The following is an 18993-nucleotide window of genomic DNA, read 5'->3' on the forward strand; positions in this document are numbered from 1 at the left end:
CCCAGCTGCTCGGGAGGCTGAGGCAGGAGAATTGCTTGAACCTGGGAGGCAGCGGTTGCAGTGAGCCGAGATCGTGCCGTTGACTCCAGCGTGGGTGACAGTGAGATTCCTGTCAAGAAAAAGCTGGGCACTTGGCCGGGCACGGTGGCTCATGACTGTAATCCCAGCACTTTGGGAAGCCGAAGCGGGCGGATCACGAGGTCAGGAAATCGAGACCATCCTGGCTAACACGGTGAAACCCCATCTCTACTAAAAATACAAAAAATTAGCTGGGCATGGTGGCAGGCGCCTGTAGTCCCAGTTACTCGGGAGGCTGAGGCAAGAGAACGTCGTGAACCTGGGAGGCGGAGCTTGCAGTGATTCAAGATCGTACCACTGCACTCCAGCCTGGGTGACACGGACTCCGTCTCAAAAAAAGAAAAAAAGCTGGGCGCTTTGGCTCACGCCTATAATCCCAACACTTTGGGAGGCCAAGGCGGGTGGATCATCTGAGGTCAAGCGTTTGAGACTGGCCTGACCAACATAGAGAAACCCTGCCTCCACTGAAAATACAAAAATTAGCCAGATGTGGTGGCATGCGCCTATAATCCCAGCTACCTAGGAGGCTGAGGCAGGAGAATCACTTGAACCTGGGAGGCAGAGGTTGCAGTGCATTGCACTCCAGCATGAACGACAGAGTGAGACTCTGTCTCAAAAACAAACAAAAAAACAAAACTTGCCTCCTTTAGGTAGATTCTAATGTATGGTAGATAATTGTAATCTAACACTATGTTTTAGTCTATCAAACTACATTTGTGCCCATTTATCAGTTTCTCTTCATCTTCCTTTCCTACCTTTCCCAGCCTCAGTCTACTGTATCTTTATGAGATCCTCTTTTTAGTTCCATGAGTGACTTGTGATATTTGTCTTTTTCTGCTTGGCTTATTTCACTTAATGGCCTCTAGTTCCATCCATGTTGCTGTACATGATAGATTTTCATTCTTTTTAGTGGCTGAATAATACTCCATTGTGTACATATACCACATTTGTTTTTTGAGACGGAGTCTTGCCCTGTCGTCCAGGCTGGAGTGCAGTGGTGTGATCTGGGCTCACTGCAAGCTCCGCCTCCTGGATTCACGCCGTTCTCCTGCCTCAGCCTCCCCAGTAGCTGGGATTACAGGTGCCGGCCACCACGCCCGGCTAATTTTTTGTATTTTTAGTAGAGACGGGGTTTCACCGTGTTAGCCAGGATGGTCTCCATCTCCTGACCTCGTGATCTGCTCGCCTCGGCCTCCCGAAGTGCTGGAATTACAGGCGTAAGCCACCGTGCCCGGCCTACACATTTTTCTTTAGCTGTTCATCTACTGATGGGCACTTAGGTTGATGTGTATATCGGCTATTGTTAACAGTGCTACAGTAAACATGGGGCTACAGATAACTTTTCGACATTGATTTCCTTTCTTTTGGCCATATACCCAGTAGTGGAATTGCTGGGTCATATGGTAGTTTGACTTAGTTTTTTCTACTATTATTTTTATTGAAACTCTTCCTGTAGTGCCACCAGGTTCTTTGCGTTTCTCTTGCCACATGAGAGGAGTACCTCAGCATATTTGGCAAAATAGAAATAGGCCTGGTTTAATTCAGGGACATGTTTAAACATATGGCCTCTAACTCAAGGTCCTTTGGGAGCAGGCTGATTGTGTTAGAGATGACTGAAGTTGCTCAGCTAGGAAATAGAGGGGATGGTGGTGTCAGGAACTGGGGAAGAAGCTATGTGTATGTCCCTATAAGAGGCTCCCCTTAACTGTGGATAGATGGGTAAAGGGAGCAGTCTATTACTTTAAACTTTGTTTAGTATTAATTTTTATTTATTTTTGAGACAGGGTCTCACTCTGTCTTCCAGGCTGGAGTGCAGTAGCCTGGTCTCAGCTCACTGCAACCTCCACCTCCCAGGTTCAAGTAATTCCCCTGCCTCAGCCTCCCAAGTAGCTGGGATTATAGGCGTGTGCCACCACACCCCGCTAATACTTATATTTTTAGTAGAGATAGGGTTTTGCCATGTTAGCCAGACTGGTCTCGAACGCCTGTAATCCCAGCACTTTGGGAGGGCCAGGCAGTTGTATCACTTGAGGTCGGGATTTCCAGACCAGCCTGCAAAACGTGGTGAAATCCTGTCTCTACTAAAAATATAAAAATGAGCCTGACATGGCCAGGCGCGGTGGCTCACACCTGTAATCCCAACACTTGGGGAGGCCAAGGCGGGTGGATCACCTGAGGTCGGGAGTTCGAGGCCAGCCTAACCAACATGGAGAAACTCTGTCTCTACGAAAAATGCAAAATTAGCCTGGTGTGGTTGCACATTTCTGTAATCCCAGCTACTTAGGAGGCTGAGGCAGGAGCATCACTTGAACCCAGGAGGCGGAGGTTGTGGTGAGCCAAGATCGTGCCATTGCACTCCAGTCTGGGCAACAAGAGCAAAACTCCATCTCAAAACAAAAACAACAACAAAACCCCTGATGTGGTGATGCAGTCCCAGCTATTCCAGAGGCTGAGGTAGGAGAATCTCTTGAACCTGGGGGGTGGAGGTTGCAGTGAGCCGAGATTGTGCCACTGTACTCCTTCCTGGACTAAGAGTGAGACTCTGTCTCAAAAACAAAACAAAACAAAGATTTTTTGAGGGGCGTCTTGATTCCAAATTCGTTTACAGTTTAAAGTGACTAGAAATTTAATTTGGCTTTGAAATTTTGAAATAGAAACATCCTGCAAATACAGAGGTTATGTATCTTATAAGTAAAGTTTTTCTTACACCTTTGTGGTTTTTCAATGAGACATCTTCCTAAAGATTTCCATTTTAGATTACATTTTTATACCTTGGTGTTAATACTTATTGGGCTGAAAAGAAAATGCTTTATTTTATATATTTTTTCCTTTTTTTAATTTTTTTTTTTTTTTTGAGACAGAGTCTCGCTCTGTTGCCCAAGCTGGAGTGCAATGGCACTATCTCAGCTTACTGCAACCTCTGCCTCTTGGGTTCAAGTGATTCTCCTGCCTCAGCCTCCCCAGTAGCTGGGATTACAGGTGCCCACCACCAAGCCTGGCTAATTTTTTTTTTTTTTTTTTTTTGAGACGGAATCTTGCTCACTTGCCCCAGGTGGAATGCAGTTGGTGGTATCTCGGCTCACTGCAACCTCCGCCTCCTGGGTTCAAGTGATTCTCCCACCTCAGCCTCCCAAGTAGCTGGGATTAACAGGTGTGTGCCACCACGCCCGGCTAATTTTTGTATTTTCTTTTTTTTTTTTTTTGAGACAGAGTCTCGCGCTGTCGCCCAGGCAGTGGCGCGATCTCGGCTCACTGCAAGCTCCGCCTCCCGGGTTCACGCCATTCTCCTGCCTCAGCCTCCTGAGTAGCTGGGACTACAGGCGCCTGCCACCACGCCCGGCTAATTTTTTGTATTTTTAGTAGAGACGGAGTTTCACCGTGGTCTCGATCTCCTGACCTTGTGATCCGCCCGCCTCGGCCTCCCAAAGTGCTGGGATTACAGGCGTGAGCCACTGCGCCCAGCCTAATTTTTGTATTTTCAGTGGAGGCAGGGTTTCACCGTGTTGGCCAGGCTGGTCTTGAAATCCTGACCTCAAGTGATCCACCTGCTTCGGCCTCCCAAAGTGCTGGGATTACAGGCGTGAGTCACCGCGCCTAGCCTACTTTTTAATTTAATTTAATTTAATTTTATTTTTTTTGAGATGGAATTTCACTCTTGTTGCCCAGGCTGGAGTGCAATGGCGCGATCTCGGCTCACTGCAACCTCCGCCTCCCGGGTTCAAGCGATTCTCCTATCTCAGGCTCCTGAGTAGCTGGGATTACAGGTGCCTGCCAGCACGTCTGGCTAATTCTTATATTTTTAGTAGAGACAGGGTTTCACCATGTTGACCAGGCTGATCTTGAACTCCTGACCTCAGGTGATCCGCCCAACTTGGCCTCCCAAAGTGCTAGGATTACAGGCATGAGCCACCTTGCCTGGCCCGCCTATTTTTATATATATATATATATATATATATATATATATTTTTTTTTTTTTTTTTTTTTTCGAGGCAGAGTCTTGCTCTGTTGCCCAGGCTGGTCTCAAACTCCAGGGCTCAAGCAGTCCTCCTGCCTCACCTCCCAGAGTGCTGGGTAGAATGCTATCTCAGATCATCGTGGCGGTAGTTTCTGGTTGTTTGGCTGCTAGGACCCTAGTTTGGGACACAGAAGCTTGTTGCCCAAAGGTATTTCAAACTTGAGCTGCTAGAAGTGGGGCTGAATCCCTTTTCATAACAGTTTTCCTTAGTACATTACTACGTGATGGATGTCTTGATCTCTTTCCAACACATTTTAAACCTACGAGCCCTTTTTCCCAGAAACAAAGTGTTCATAAAATCTCTGGTCTGGCCGGGCGCAGTGGCTCATGCCTGTAATCCCAGCACTTTGGGAGGCCAACGCGGGCAGATCATGAGGTCAGGAGATGGAGACCATCCTGGCTAACACGGTGAAACCCCGTCTCTACTAAAAATACAAAAAATTAGCCGAGCATGGTGGCGGGCACCTGTAGTCCCAGCTACTCGGGAGGCTGAGGCAGGAGAATGGTGTGAAGCCGGAACCCAGGAGGCGGAGCTTGCAGTGAGCCAAGATCGCGCCACTGCACTCCAGCCTGGGCTACAGAGTGAGACTCCGTCTCAAAAAAAAAAAAAAAAATCTCTGGTCTCTGCCTACCATGTATCATCATGACTCATTGGCTCCAATGTTAGACCCTCTATTTAATTGGTGGCATCTGACTATAGCTAACTGGCTGTTAGAATATTATTTTTTAACATTAGGCCATAGGGGGTGTTCAGGCTTTTTTTTTTTTTAATTTTTTTTTTTTTTTGGTAGACGGAGTCTTGCTCTTGTCACCCAGGCTGCAGTTCAATGGTACGATCTCGGCTCACTGCAACCTCTGCCTCCCAGGTTCAAGTGATTTTCCCACCTCAGCTTCCTGAGTAGCTGGGATTACAGGTACCTGCCACCAAGCCTGGCTAATTTTTGTACTTTTAGTAGAGATGGAGTTTCACCATGTTGGCCAGGCTGGTCTCGAACTCCTAACCTCAGGTGATCCACCCACCTTGGCCTCCCCAAGTGCTGGGATTACAGGAATGAGCCACCACGCCTGGCCCATATAGTTGTTTGTTTTTGTTTTTGTTTTTGAGACGGAGTCTTGTTCTGTTGCCTAGGCTGGAGTGCAGTGGTGTGATCTTGACTCACTTCATGCTCTGCCTCCCGGGTTCACACCATTCTCCTGCCTCAGCCTCCCGAGTAGCTGGGATTACAGGTGGCTAGGTGGCTGCCACCACGCCTGGCTAATTTTTGTATTTTTAGTAGAGACGGGGTTTCACTGTGTTAGCCAGGACTAGTAGTTGTTAATTTAGCAAAATTATAAACTCATTGTCATTTACAAATTATTATTTTATGCTCAAATTGTCACATTCTTGTTTTCTGCTAAGAACAGAATGCTCCAGGATCCATTTAGACTTTTTTTCTTGCTTCAAGGAATCAACAACTGTTACTTTCCTATTGATGTTATAATTTAGTCACATCTATAAGGTCCTTTTGCATGTACACAGGTTTGGGGGATTAGAATATTTACATCTTTGGGAGGGTACTGTTCTGTCTGGCTTCTGGCCCCCAAAGTTTGACATCCATTTCACATATAAAATGCATGTATTCTATTCCAAATTACCCAAAGTATCAGCCCACTGATACTTTTGTAAAATCTTTGGTAACTGGGGTGGGGGGTGTGGAGTAATATCTCATGTACATCTCATCAGCTCCACCTGAGGATATCCTCAGGCTCAAGCCTTTTCTTACATTTTGTCCTTTTTCTCATAGTCCGAGCTGGCAGTGTTTCTGCTGGTATAAAATTCTCTGAAGAACCTCGTGAGCCTCCTTTGTGTGTCGTGGGAATTAATTCCATTAGACAAACAGGAGGCTCCTCTACAGACAGATGGGATAATCTCATATCTGTTTCTGGTTTCTGCTGAGATAGCTGTGTCAGTTGCCTAGTCTCTTCAAAGAGCCCGCAGTATGAATGAATATTCTGATCTTTTGACTCTTCTGAGGCACTAGAAAAAGGTTGTACAACTGCACCTTTGGCTTTTCCTCCAGAGCACACATTCTTTGCAGTGAATCCCCTAATTTTAGCATCTTTTGCTATATGGAAGGCTATTTCCCAAATCAAGTATCGGTTCCTTTTGGCTTAATAGTTCTCCCCTCAACTTCTCTCTTTTCTTTTGCATTTTATATAAGCAGTAGGAAGAAACCAGAAAACCTCCCCAGCTAAATATCCAAGTTTATTGTTTACAAGTTCTGCTCTCCGCATAACTGTAGGACACAATTCAGCTCAGTTTCTCCCACTATTTGAGGACTCCCTTTCCTCCTGTTTCCAGTAGCATGCTCCTCACTTCCTTCTGAGCCCTCACCAGCAGGAATTTTTTTTTTTTCCTCGAGATGGAGTCTTGCTCTGTCGCCCAGGCTGGAGTGCAATGGTGCAGTCTTGGCTCACTGCTACCCCTGCCTCCTGTGTTCAAGCGATTCTCCTGCCTCAGCCTCCCGAGTAGCTGGGGTTACAGGCATCCGTCACCACGCCCGGCTAATTTTTGTATTTTTAGTAGAGATGGGGTTTCACCATGTTGGCCAGGCTGGGCTCGAACTCCTGACCTCGTGATCTGCCTGTCTCGGCTTCCCAAAGTGCTGGGATTATAAGTATGAGCCACAGCGCTTGGCCCCCAGCAGTATTGTTAATGTCCATATTTCTATTAACAGTCGTTATGATGATTTACATATTCTTTAACACTGTATGTTCTATTACATTTTCCTTTTTTTTAGACAGGGTCTCTCTATCCCAGACTGGAGTGCAGTGGTGCAATCACAGGTCACTGCAGCCTTGACTACCTGTGCTCAAGTAACTTCCCAGTTCAGCCTCCCGAGGAGTTGGGACCACAGGCAAGCCACCATGTATGGCTAACTTTTAAATTTTTTTTGTAGCCGGGTGCAATGGCTCACGCCTGTAATCACAAGCACTTTGGGAGGCCAAGGTGGGTGGATCATGAGGTCAGGAGATCCTGGCTAACACGGAGAAACCCTGTCTCTACTAAAAATACAAAAAAATTAGCTGGGTGTGGGGGCGGGCACCTGTAGTCCCAGCTACTCTTGAGGCTCAGGCAGGAGAATGGCGTGAACCTGGGAGGCGAGTTTGCAGTGAGCTGAGATTGCGCCACTGCACTCCAGCCTGGGCGACTGAGCGAGACTCTGTCTCAAAATAAATAAATAAATTAAATAAATAAATAATTTTTTTTTTGTAGAGATGGGGTCTTCCTATGTTGCCCAGGCTGGTCTTGAACTCCTGGGCTCAAACCATCCTCCCACCTCAGCCACCCAAAGTGCTGGGATTACATGTGTGAGTCATCGCGCACTTCCTCTATTGTGCTTTTCATTTCCTTCAGAGTCCTCACTAGCAGAGTTGCTAACCCATACTTCTACAAATAATTAAGGCATTCTAGGCTTTTTCTGTCATCAGAATTCTCCAGCCTCTGCCCAGTGCCCAATTCCAAAGCCACTTCAACACTGTTAGGTATTTGTTAGAGAAGCATCCCACTTGGAGGTACCAAAATCCATATTTCATATTGTTGCTTTAACAACCTACCACAAACTTTGTGGTTTAGAACAGTACCAGTTCTTTATAGTTCTGGAAGTCAGAAATAGGTCTTATGGGACTAAAGGTGTCAGCAGGGCTATTTTCCTTCTGGAGCTCTAGGGAAGAATCTTTTTCCTTGCATTTTCCAGCTTCCAGAGACTTTCTGGATTCTTTGGCTCACGTCCATGTCACTCCAGCATCAACTTCGTCACATCTCCTCTGATTCTGAACTTTGGACCCCATCTTGTGGTTTTTTGTTTTGTTTTGTTTTGTTTTTTGAGACGAAGTTTTGCTCTGTTGCACAGGCTGGAATGCAGTGGCGCGATCTCAGCTCACTGCAAGCTCCGCTTTCCAGGTTCACGCCATTCTCCTGCCTCCGTCTCCTGAGTAGCTGGGATTACAGGTGCCCGCCACTGCACCCAGCTAATTTTTGTATTTTTTGTAGAGCCAGGGTTTCATCATATTGGTCAGACTGGTCTCAAACTCCTGATCTCAGGTGATCTGCCTGCGTCAGCCTCCCAAAGTGCTGGGATTACAGGTGTGAACAGCCGCGCCTGGCCTCAAATTTTTTTTTTTTTTTTTTTTTTTTTTTTTAGGCAGAGTCTCACTCTGTTGCTCAGGCTGGAGTGCAGTGGTGTGATCTCAGCTCCCTGCAACCTCCACCTCCTGGGTTCAAGCGATTCTCCTGCCTTAGCCTCCTGAGTAGCTGGGATTACAGGCATTCACCGCTGTGTCCAGCTGATTTTTGTATTTTTAGTAGAGATGAGGTTTCACCATGTTGGACAGGCTGGTCTTAAACTAGTGACCTCAGGTGATCCACCCGCCTCAGCCTCCCGAAGTGCTGGGATTACAGGCATTCACCGCTGTGTCCAGCTGATTTTTGTATTTTTAGTAGAGATGAGGTTTCACCATGTTGGACAGGCTGGTCTTGAACTAGTGACCTCAGGTGATCCGCCCGGCTCAGTCTCCCAAAGTGCTAGGATTACAGGCATGAGGCACAGCACCGGGTCCTATCTCAAGCTTCTTAACTGCACCTGCTAAATCCCTTTTGCCATGTAAGGTAACATACTAACAGGTTTCAGAGATTAGGATGTGGACATTTTGGGGGGCTGTTTTTCTCCCTGCCATACCTGCTCTCCCGTGAATCCATGTTTAGTGGAGGACAACATTTGAGGCACTTACATGGATGCTAGGGGACATATATATGAATGTTAGGCAAAAGTCCTGCCTGAAGCTGGAAAATATCTTTTTAATATTAGTTTTTTTCACCCAATTTGATGTATGACATTATTCTATGCCACTTAAAACACATGAACTAATAAAACCAGATTTTTTTTCACCTGTGCGGTTGCTGTTCAGGAATGTAGGCTCAATGTCGTCTCACATCAGCATCTGTATGTGAGATTTTCTAATTTTTGTAACCTGATGTAAATCATAGCAGCTTTGTTGGCCAAATCCAGCCTGCTGGCCAGAAGTTTACAACTGCTGCTTTAGGATTAGTGATGTGATCCAATGACGGATCATAGTTGGGATTGGAATCCCAGATGTCTAAACTGTCTCAAGTGGCAGGGGGATAAAGGAAGGGGTGCTACAGGCAAAAGGAGCAGCACAAACAAAGGCAAGATCAGTGGGAGCAGAGAAAGGAAGGCCATTTAGCAGACTGGCAAGATAGGTCTGACTATTTGTTGCAACCCTAAAGAATTTTACATAAATCTTCACATAACTAAATATTTAAGTGGGCTGGAGGCAAAGCCTTATTCTCATCCACCCAATGATGTCACCAAACACTAAATCTTGTCTCCTGAGCTCTTAAGTGGCTGACAGTTGATATTACCTTTTGTCTGACATCCAGCAGGATGTATTTTCTCCAGCATTGCAAGCAAGTCTCAAGACCCATTCTGACTAGGTCAGCTTGGGTCTTAAGTCCGCCAGTCACTATGCCTAAGGAGATGGGATGGATGGAATAGCTTAATCCAGTGCTTGATCCATACTTAAAGCTGGGGATGCAGTTCCCTTCCCTACAACCAGAGGGCTACCCAAATGGAACTGAGATAAGTGACTAGGGGGAGCAGATGCGAGGACAACATAGGTAACACCTCTTGAATCCTGTTAATATGTGATCTCTGCATCCTAGAGTCAGGGACTTAATGGATAAAGGCGGTATGGACATATTGAGAAGGTCTCATTTGAGTGAGGAATGACCCTGCTTGTTTGAGATCAGATATTTAAGGTAAAAGTTAAGCTGCTTGAACAAAAGACCCCCAGATGCAGAGGCCTTAACAAGACATGTTTTTTCTCATTTTACAGAGCTCAGTGTTGCAGAGCTGGGAGGGGGGGACTCTGGCATCTTCACAATACTTCCATTTCTGAATTCAGGTTGGCTGATCCCATGGACACCTCCCAGTCAGCAGAGAAAGGAAAAGGGCAAGGGATGTGTATTTTTGTCATGGCTTCATCTATGTCACACATCCCTTTGACTCGATTCTCACCGACCATTACAAATCATAAACCAGACAGGTGGGAGGATGGGGTCTGTAGTGGGGCGGTCATATGCCCACTTAAAACTTGTCACATTTCAGGCACGAGATTCTGGTGACTGAGTACTTTTCCTGTCCTGTCTTATCCCGAACCACATGTCAGCTGCTTCTCTCTTTGGCTTGTGCCTGCTGGCTGCTGCTAGGGTGCCCATCACTAGTTAGGTCCCGTGGTGGAGGGAGTCCCTACAGCTGAGGCACCATGCTTGAAAGGGGAAAGCGGCTGTAACTGAATTTGCTGCGGGCCCTCACCTGAATTCCCCACCACAGCTCCCCTCACTGCTGACACCATGCGGGAGTAACCATCAGAACGTCTCCTACTAGGGACCTCTCCTGTCTTCCTGGTCCTTGTCTAAGGATCCTCTGGTCCCAGCAATGTTCTCAGGACACAGTGACAGCACTTCTCCATCCACCCTCCTCCCCTAAGTGGCACTTTTTGCCTGGAACTTAAATTTTTATTTTAAAAGAGGATGACCTCAAACATCGTCCAGCTCTGAAAGGCCCCGCGATTCCAGCAGACGAGCCAGAAATGGCCCTAAGAAGTGACACGGAAACGTGAAGGAGTTTACGAAGCCCGGCCAGCTCCAACTCCTGCAGGACGCACACTCCAGCTCACACTACGGGAGCTGTCCGGGCCGTAGATGCCTCGTCGCAGTCAGAGATGATGTCCAGTAATTTCCAAAACGGGATATTTGCTCTCACAGAAGAATCAAGAAGGAAGCCAGTGGGATTAGAGTAGCGGCGAAAACTCAGCCTTCCACAAAACGGCGCCCAGCGCCGCCTGCTCCCGCACTACCGATAGTGAACGCAAGACATTTCGCACCGCCTGTTTCGAGAGCTAAGACCCGCCGCCCAGGCTGAGTCCGAAAACCTACAGTCTCTCTGCGCAAGCCCGATCCCACAGCTGCGTGTGATGGTGCCGCGTGCTGGCGCTACCGGAAGACCGCCTGCCGGAGCGCGCCGGAATTTTCTCTCCCAATCTCCGGCTGGATCTCCCTTTCACTTCCGGTCCCTTTCTTTTACGTTTCCGACAAAACATGAGGCTCTGTGGGCAGTTAGAATCTTCAGTTCCTGCGAGCGTCGGCTTCGTCTGGGCACGTCCGGTACTCCCTTTCACTTCCGGTCCCTTTCTTTTGCGTTTCCGACAAAACATCAGTGTCTGTGGGCAGTTAGAATCTTCAGTTCCTGTGAGCGTCGGCATCTTTTGGGCCTGTGGAGTTTCTTGGACAGGGGCCGCGGGGCTCCAGGACGGCGCCCTTAGCGACACCATGGTGAGTAGGGTGGGCGGGCTGGCCGGGGGGGCGCCCGGTCCCCCTGGGGCGCTCATGGCGTAGAGGCTCAGGCGTGCAATGCTGAGGGCTTCAGGTTCTTTGGTGTAACGAGGGGATTCTCTTCCTGCCTCGTTTAGCCGTCGCAAATTGAAAAACTGGAAACTGGGGAGCCGCGTTATCGTTCTGGACAGTGTCTTAATCCCGATGAAGCTCTTTAACCTGAGGGAAACAGACACAGAGAAGCGCTAGGGCCCGCTCCGAGTTACGGTGCATAGTGTGGGCCGGCTGTTTGTCCCTAAATACCACAGAGAAGATTAAGAGCAGTTGTGACTATATGTTTCTGGGATTATTTCATTTATGTCCATTCTCAGTCTGCTCCATAATATACAAACATCACGAGGGTAGGGTCTTTTCATTATTGCTTCCTTAATGTCTCACAGAGTCATTGTAGATGTTCAATAACTATTGAAGAAATGAATGGCACAGACAGGAAATGTTCTATGAGGGTGTGCTCTCTGTGGTCTGGCGTCATTTGTTGTTTCTTCATTTCTTCAAGAAGCATTTACGACGTGTAAATATAAGAATGCACGTAGTGCCGGTACAAAAATGTTGATTGGTTACTGTAATATTGGCTACTGTATTATTTTCATTAAGTGAAGCCCCTGTAAGAAACACGGGGCGTCATGGTTAGGTTATATGAGATATATTGGAAGCCATTGTAGATTGATGAGCACAAGCTCCCAAGAAAAAGAGAGAAACTAGTGGAATAGAAGTAGCCGTTTCGCGGGAGGCTGAGGCAGGAGAATGGTGTGAACCCGGGAGGCGGAGTTTGCAGTGAGCCGAGATCGCGCCGCTGCACTCCAGCCTGGGCGATGGAGCGAGACTCCATCTCAGAAAAAAAAAAAAAGAAGAGGTAGCCGTTTCTGTGAGAAGGTATGTCCCAAATTACTGCGGTGTTCGCCTATCTACCAAGCATTTGCCAAGTTTGTTTCTGTCAGTTGAAGGGGAGAGTCTCAAAGGAGACTTAAATTGAACTCAATTTTGCTGAGTGTCTGTAAACTGCATGCTTGTTGTATTTATCTCATGAAGACATCGTGACACCTCTGTGAGATGAGGTATGCACCCTATTGTAAAGATGGGGAAACTTGAGTTATAGAGAGACTACTTCTCAGAGATGGTAAGTGGAAGAACTGGGAATGTAAGTCCCTGACTTAGCTGGGACCCTTTCTACCTAGACTCCAACCCAGAAAACTCGATCTCTGTCAGACACTGTGTTTCAGGGATAATTGAGTTGACATTTAGCGTGACAGTACTTACATAAAGCTTACTTTACGAAAGGCAGTCTTCAGACTTATTTTCCCCAAATACCACTGGCAGGGAACAGGCAATTGTGATGCTGGGTGTTAAGTGCCATGGTAAGTATAATCCTTGATAGAGGACACCAGCCTAACTGGGAAGAAAGGGTCACAGAATAATGTTCTGGGTGGTCATGACACAAGTAAAATTTGAAGGAAGAATAATGCGAGTTAGCCAGATACAAGGTGTTAGGGTCAGTGGAGGAGTAAAGATTTTAAGTAGAGGGAGGCACAGCCTTGGTCACAGGATTTGGACATATTTAATTTTTGTTTATTGTTGTTCATATAGTAGTTCAAGTGGTTTGCTTGTGACTGTATTCTTGTAAAACTTTTCACTAAAAAGTAAATGGCAAGAAAAAAATATATTTTAAACATGGGCATTTTTCTTCTCTTTTCTCTCTTTCCAGGCCCGAAATGCAGAAAAGGCCATGTAAGTATCAATTTTTTGTAACTTAATAACCACCATGTAACTCTTTTCGTATTTCTTCTTTTTGGTATCTGAGCCTTTTGAGAAGCTGTTTCTTTCTTTACATAAGTTAAAAATAGCATTCCTGTTTTTGCCCATTTGTTTTTTCCGTTAATGTGTTTTCTCACAGTTTCCAGAACTTTTACACTGGATGTACATTTGTTCACCGGTGGTTGGTGCAGGAGTTGTGAGAGTGACAGCTAGAGAACACCAGGATGTTAGCCTTTTAACACCTGGATGTGTTGCTCCTCACAGTGGTCTGATAAGTAGAGTTTCCCACAGTCCTTGTGTGTAGTGTAAGTAAAATATATTCTTGGGTGTTCAGGAATACAAATTGCCCGTTAATCCCTACTCCTGAGAACATGGAAATCCCTAACTACTCTGTGGTTTCTTTATATATATATATATATGACATTATATATATATATATATATATAATGTCATATATATATATGACATTAAATACCATCATAAGCAGATCTAACCCATCCAGGAACATGGGTAATGAGAAGTCTGTGTGAACAGGATCTAATGCAGTCTTTTATATCCCTGATAGGACGGCCTTAGCAAGATTTCGCCAGGCTCAGCTGGAAGAGGGAAAAGTGAAGGTTGGTGTAAATCTTCCTCATGAACTGTAAAGTATCAAGAATAAATGCAGACTGGGCACAGTGGCTCATGGCTGTAATCCCGGTACTTTGGGAGGCTGAGGTGGGTGGATCACTTGAGTTTAGGAGTTTGAGACCAGTCTGGACAACATGGCAAAATCCTTTCTATACAAAAAATACAAGATTAGCCTAGCCAGGCATGGTGGTGCCTGCCTGTAGTCCCAGCTACTGGGGAAGCTGTGGCAGGAGGATCACTTGAATGCAGGAGTCTTACATTGCAGTGAGCCATGATCATGCCACTGCACTCCAGCCTGGGTGACACAGTGAGAACCTGTCAAAAAAAAAGCTGGGTGCAGTGGCTCACGCCTGTAATCCCAGCACAGTAGAGGCTGACGGGTGGATCATTTGAGGTCAGGAGTTTCAGACCACCAGCCTGGCCAACATGGTGAAACCCTGTCTCTACTAAAAATACAAAAATTAGCTGGGCATGGTGGCAGGCACCTGTAATCCCAGCTCTTGGGAGGCTGAGGCAGTTGAATCACTTGAGCCCTGCAGATGGAGGTTGCAGTGAGCCGAGAGCGCGCCGCTGCACTCCAGGTCAACAGACTTCAAACTTCAAAATTTCCTATTTCTTATCTGTACCTGCTGACGCTCTTGAGAGTCTGTACACTTGAATTCCAATACCTCCTCATAGCTGAGGCAGGGTGATGGATCTGCCTGCTTGTTTTTCAGTTTATTCTGTATTATGATGAGTGGGCCCCCTCCCTTTTTTTTTTGAGATGGACTGTCGCTCTGTCGCCCAGGCTCGAGTGCAGTGGCGTAATCTTGGCTCACTGCAACCTCCATCTTCCTGGTTCAAGCAATTCCCCTGCCTCAGCCTCCCAAGTAGCTGGAATTACAGGCACACGCCACCACGCCCAGCTAATTTTTTTGTATTTTTAGTAGAGATGGGGTTTCACCATGTTGGCCAGACTGGTCTCAAACTCCAGGCCTCAGGCAATCTGCCTGCCTCGACCTCCCAAAGTGGAGATTACTGGGATGAGCCACCGTGCCCGGCCTGATGATTGGGTCCTGTATTACTCCAGCTCTAATATTGAATAATAGGGACTGGAGTAAGTTGTGGAGAACAGCTGTAAGCTGAAACTGGTAAATGATTTCATCTCTTAGAGACTCAGCCAAATTAGAGATAATATATACCATTCTTTGGATTTTTTTTTTTAATTTTATATGCACATGTATATGTATACACCCATATTTATGTGTGTTTGTTTTAAACACTGATAGACATTGTTTCTTAAGGTACTATAAATATGCCATGAAATAGCTATAACCTAGTTTAGCTGTCTCTCTATTGCAGGACAGTTAAGTTCTTTTCAGTACTAAATACAATGCAATGAATGTTTTTCCTAAGGAGAGATTGTAGAATGAGGTTTAAGGCTTAATGAGAATCATCTGGAATGAAAACTTCAAATGTATTTAGGCCATTAGATGATTTAGGCTTAAGGCCTGAATCAGTTGTGAATGTTGTATGAAACTTGTAAATAGTATAATGGAAATGTGTTATTTTTTTCTCCTTAGGAACGAAGACCCTTTCTGGCCTCAGAATGTACTGAGCTGCCCAAAGCTGAGAAGTGGAGACGACAGGTATGTTCTGGTAAATTTGATTTCAGTAGAAGTAACAAGTCTCTCATTTCTTCTTACTATCTAAATGACTATTAAACCAAAAGTCTAAGTATTTTTAAATACTAATTTTCAATTATAGTTTTTCTATACTTTCTAACATATTCAAAACTCATTAAAATGTATTACTTTTTTTTAATAGATCATTGGAGAGATCTCTAAAAAAGTGGCTCAGATTCAGAATGGTAAGCAAACCTGTTCCTTTAAAGTGCTTGATTCTCAAATCCACAGTTAGACTTGAGGACTTCAACACTCCTCTCACAATAATCAGTAGAACAAGTATAGTAAATGAGTAAGGACATAGAAGAGCCAATCAATACGATCAGTCAGTTTGATGTAGTTGAAAGTTGTGGAATACTCTACCTCACAACACTGTACCTAACAAAAAAGAATACATGGTTTTTTTGTTTTTTGTGTTTTTTTTTTTTTTTTTTTGAGACAGAGTCTCAGTCTGTCGCCCAGGCTGGAGTGCAGTGGTACGATCTCGGCTCAGTTCAAGCTCCGCCTCCTGGGTTCATGCCATTCTCCTGCCTCAGCCTCCCGAATAGCTGGGACTATAGGCGCCTGCCACCATGCCCGGCTAATTTTTTTGTACTTTTAGTAGAGATAGGGTTTCACTGCTTTAGCCAGGATGGTCTCCATCTCCTGACCTCGTGATTCGCCCGCCTCAGCCTCCCAAAGTGCTGGGATTACAGGCATGAGCCACGACGCCCGGCCTAATACATGGTCTTTTTTAAGAGCACATGGAACGTTCACCAAAATAAAACATATTCTGGGCTGCAGAACAAATGTTAACAAATTTAAAATATTTGAGACCGGGTGCAGTAGCTCAGGCCTATAATCCCAGCACTTTGGGAGGCCAAGGAGGGAGGATCACCTGAGGGCGGGAGTTTGAGACCTGCCTGACCAACATGGAGAAACGCCATCTCTACTGAAAATACAAAATTAGCTGGGTGTGGTGGTGCATGCCTGTAATCCCAGCTACTTGGGAGGCTGAGGCAGAAGAGTCACTTGAACCTGGTGGGTGGAGGTTACAGTGAACCGAGATCACACCATTGCACTCTAGCCTCGGCAACAAGAGTGAAACTCCATCTCAAAAAAAAAAAATGAAATTACACAAAGTATTTTCTCTGATTATAACAATAGATTCATATCTGAAAAATTCCTAAATATTTGGAAATTAACACACTTTTAAATAATTCATGTGTCTGAGAGGAAACAGCAAAGAAATTAGAAGATATTTTGAATTTAATTAGAGTGAAAACATAATGTCAAAATTTAGGAGATGAAAAAATGTATGGGATATAGTGCTTAGTTAAAAATGTATAGCACTGGCCTGGTGCAGTGGCTCACGCCTATAATCCCAGCAGTTTGGGAGGCTGAGGTGGGTGGATCATGAGGTCAGGAGATAAAGAGACTATCCTGGCCAACATGGTGAAACCCTGTTTCTACTAAAAATACAAAAATTAGCTGGGTGTGGTGGCATGTGCCTGTAATCCCAGCTACTCTGGAGGCTGAAGCAGGAGAATCGCTTGAATCCAGGAAGCGGAGGTTGTAGTGAGCCAAGATCCTGCCAATGCACTCCAGGAATCCATCTCAAAACAAACAAACAAAAAATATATATATAGCACTGAAATAATGGAAAATTATGGAAGTTTTCAAATCAGTGATCTAACCTTCTACCCTACGAAATTAGAAAAGAAGAGGCCAGGCGCAGTGGCTGAAGCCTGTAATCCCAGCACTTTGGGAGGCCGAGACAGGCGGATCACGAGGTCAGGAGATCGAGACCATCCTGGCTAACACGGTGAAACTCTGTCTCTACTAAAAAATACAAAAAATTAGCCAGGCGTGGTGGTGGGCGCCTATAGTCCCAGCTACTCAAAAAAAAGAAAAGAAGAACAAATTAAACGCAAAGGAAGCAGAAGGAAGGAAATGGTTAAGATAAGAAATCAATTAACATTGAAAACAAGATGAGTAGAGAAAACAGCCCAATAGCTGGTTTTTTGAAAAGATCAATAAAATTGATAAACTTCTAGTCAGACTGACCAAGAAAAAAATACACAAATTAAGAATATTAGGAACCAAATTGGGAATATTACTATAGACTCTAGACATTAAAAGGATAATACGGAAATATTACAGACAATTTTATGCCCATAAATTTGACAACTTAGATGAAATAGGTCAATTCCTTAAATTCCTTATAATTCACAAACTGCCAAAGCTCATTTAAGAGGAGTGGTTCTTTTTTTTTTTTTTTTTGAGACAGAGTCTTGCTCTCTGTCACCCAGGCCGGAGTGCAGTGGCGAATTCTCGGCTCACTGCAACCTCCACCTCCCTGGATTCAAGCAGTTTCTCCAGCCTCAGCCTCCTGAGTAGCTGGGATTACAGGCACCCTCCATCATACCTGGCTAATTTTTGTAATTTTTTAGTAGAGACGGGGTTTCACCATGTTGGACAGGCTGGTCTTAAATTCCTGACCTCAGGTGATCCACCCTCCTCAGCCTTCCAAAGAGCTAGGATTACAGGTGTGAGCCACTGTGCTTGGCCAAGAAGTAGTTCATTTTTTTATTGTTGTTTTGTTTTGAGACGGAGTCTCGCTCTGTTGCCCAGGCTGGAATGCAGTGGCATGATCTTGGCTCACCACAACCTCTGCCTCCTGAGTAGCTGGGATACAGGCACCTGCCACCACGCCCGGCTAATTTTTTGTGTGTTTTTAGTAGAGATGGAGTTTCATCATGTTAGCCAGGGTGGTCTCGATCTCCTGACCTCATGATCCACCTGCCTCAGCCTCCCAAAGTGCTGGGATTACAGGCATGAGCCACCGCACCTGGCCCTGAAGAAATTTTTGATTGTTACAACTGGAAGGGTGCTACTGGCATATAGTGGGTAGAGGCCAGGGATGTGTTAAGCTTCCTACAAATAATTATCCTAAATAAACCACAGTGTCAATAATTCCACTGTTTAGAGACACAGTTCAAGAAGAAATGGTAAACCTGAGTAGTCCTGTATCTGTTAAAGAAATCAAGGCTGGGCATCGTGGCTCACACCTATAACCGCAGCACTTTGGAAAGCCGAGGTGGGTGGATCACCTGAGGTTAGGAGTTCAAGACCAGGCTGGCCAACATGGTGAAACCCCATCTCTACGAAAAATACAAAAATTAGCCAGGCATGGTGACGTGTGCCTGTAATCCCAGCTACTTGGGAGGCTGTGACAGGAGAATCACTTTAACCCAGGAGACAGAGGTTGCAGTGAGCCAGGATTGGGCCACTGCACTCCAGCCCGGGTAACAGAGTGACAGTCCATCTCAGAAAAAAAAATAGAAAAAAGATGGAAAGAAATTGAATTCGTTTCTAAATAACTTTCTACAAAGAAAATTCCAGGCCCAGATGGCTTCACT

At 45.5% G+C, this 18993-nt stretch overlaps 1 protein-coding gene and 1 long non-coding RNA gene across 2 annotated transcripts in view; both read left to right on the plus strand.

Annotated features, from left to right (window-relative positions):
- Nucleotides 1-4848: 4848 nt before the first annotated feature.
- Nucleotides 4849-11222, plus strand: LOC144339322 (uncharacterized). The gene is made up of 2 exons (XR_013414284.1): nt 4849-5272; nt 8037-11222. It is a non-coding gene; the product is annotated as an uncharacterized LOC144339322 (long non-coding RNA).
- A 108-nt stretch (nt 11223-11330) lies between these two features.
- ISY1 (ISY1 spliceosome associated protein) overlaps nt 11331-18993 on the plus strand; it is a 34450-nt gene continuing 26787 nt past the window's right edge. Inside the window, exons 1-5 of the mRNA XM_001094091.5 lie at nt 11331-11486; nt 13249-13271; nt 13864-13915; nt 15491-15556; nt 15735-15777. Coding sequence (XP_001094091.2) covers nt 11484-11486; nt 13249-13271; nt 13864-13915; nt 15491-15556; nt 15735-15777 — 187 coding nt within the window. The 5' untranslated portion in view covers nt 11331-11483. The remainder of the gene's footprint in view (nt 11487-13248; nt 13272-13863; nt 13916-15490; nt 15557-15734; nt 15778-18993) is intronic.

This window comes from Macaca mulatta, chromosome 2 (genome assembly GCF_049350105.2).
Source record: "Macaca mulatta isolate MMU2019108-1 chromosome 2, T2T-MMU8v2.0, whole genome shotgun sequence".
Classification (NCBI taxonomy): domain Eukaryota; kingdom Metazoa; phylum Chordata; class Mammalia; order Primates; family Cercopithecidae; genus Macaca; species Macaca mulatta.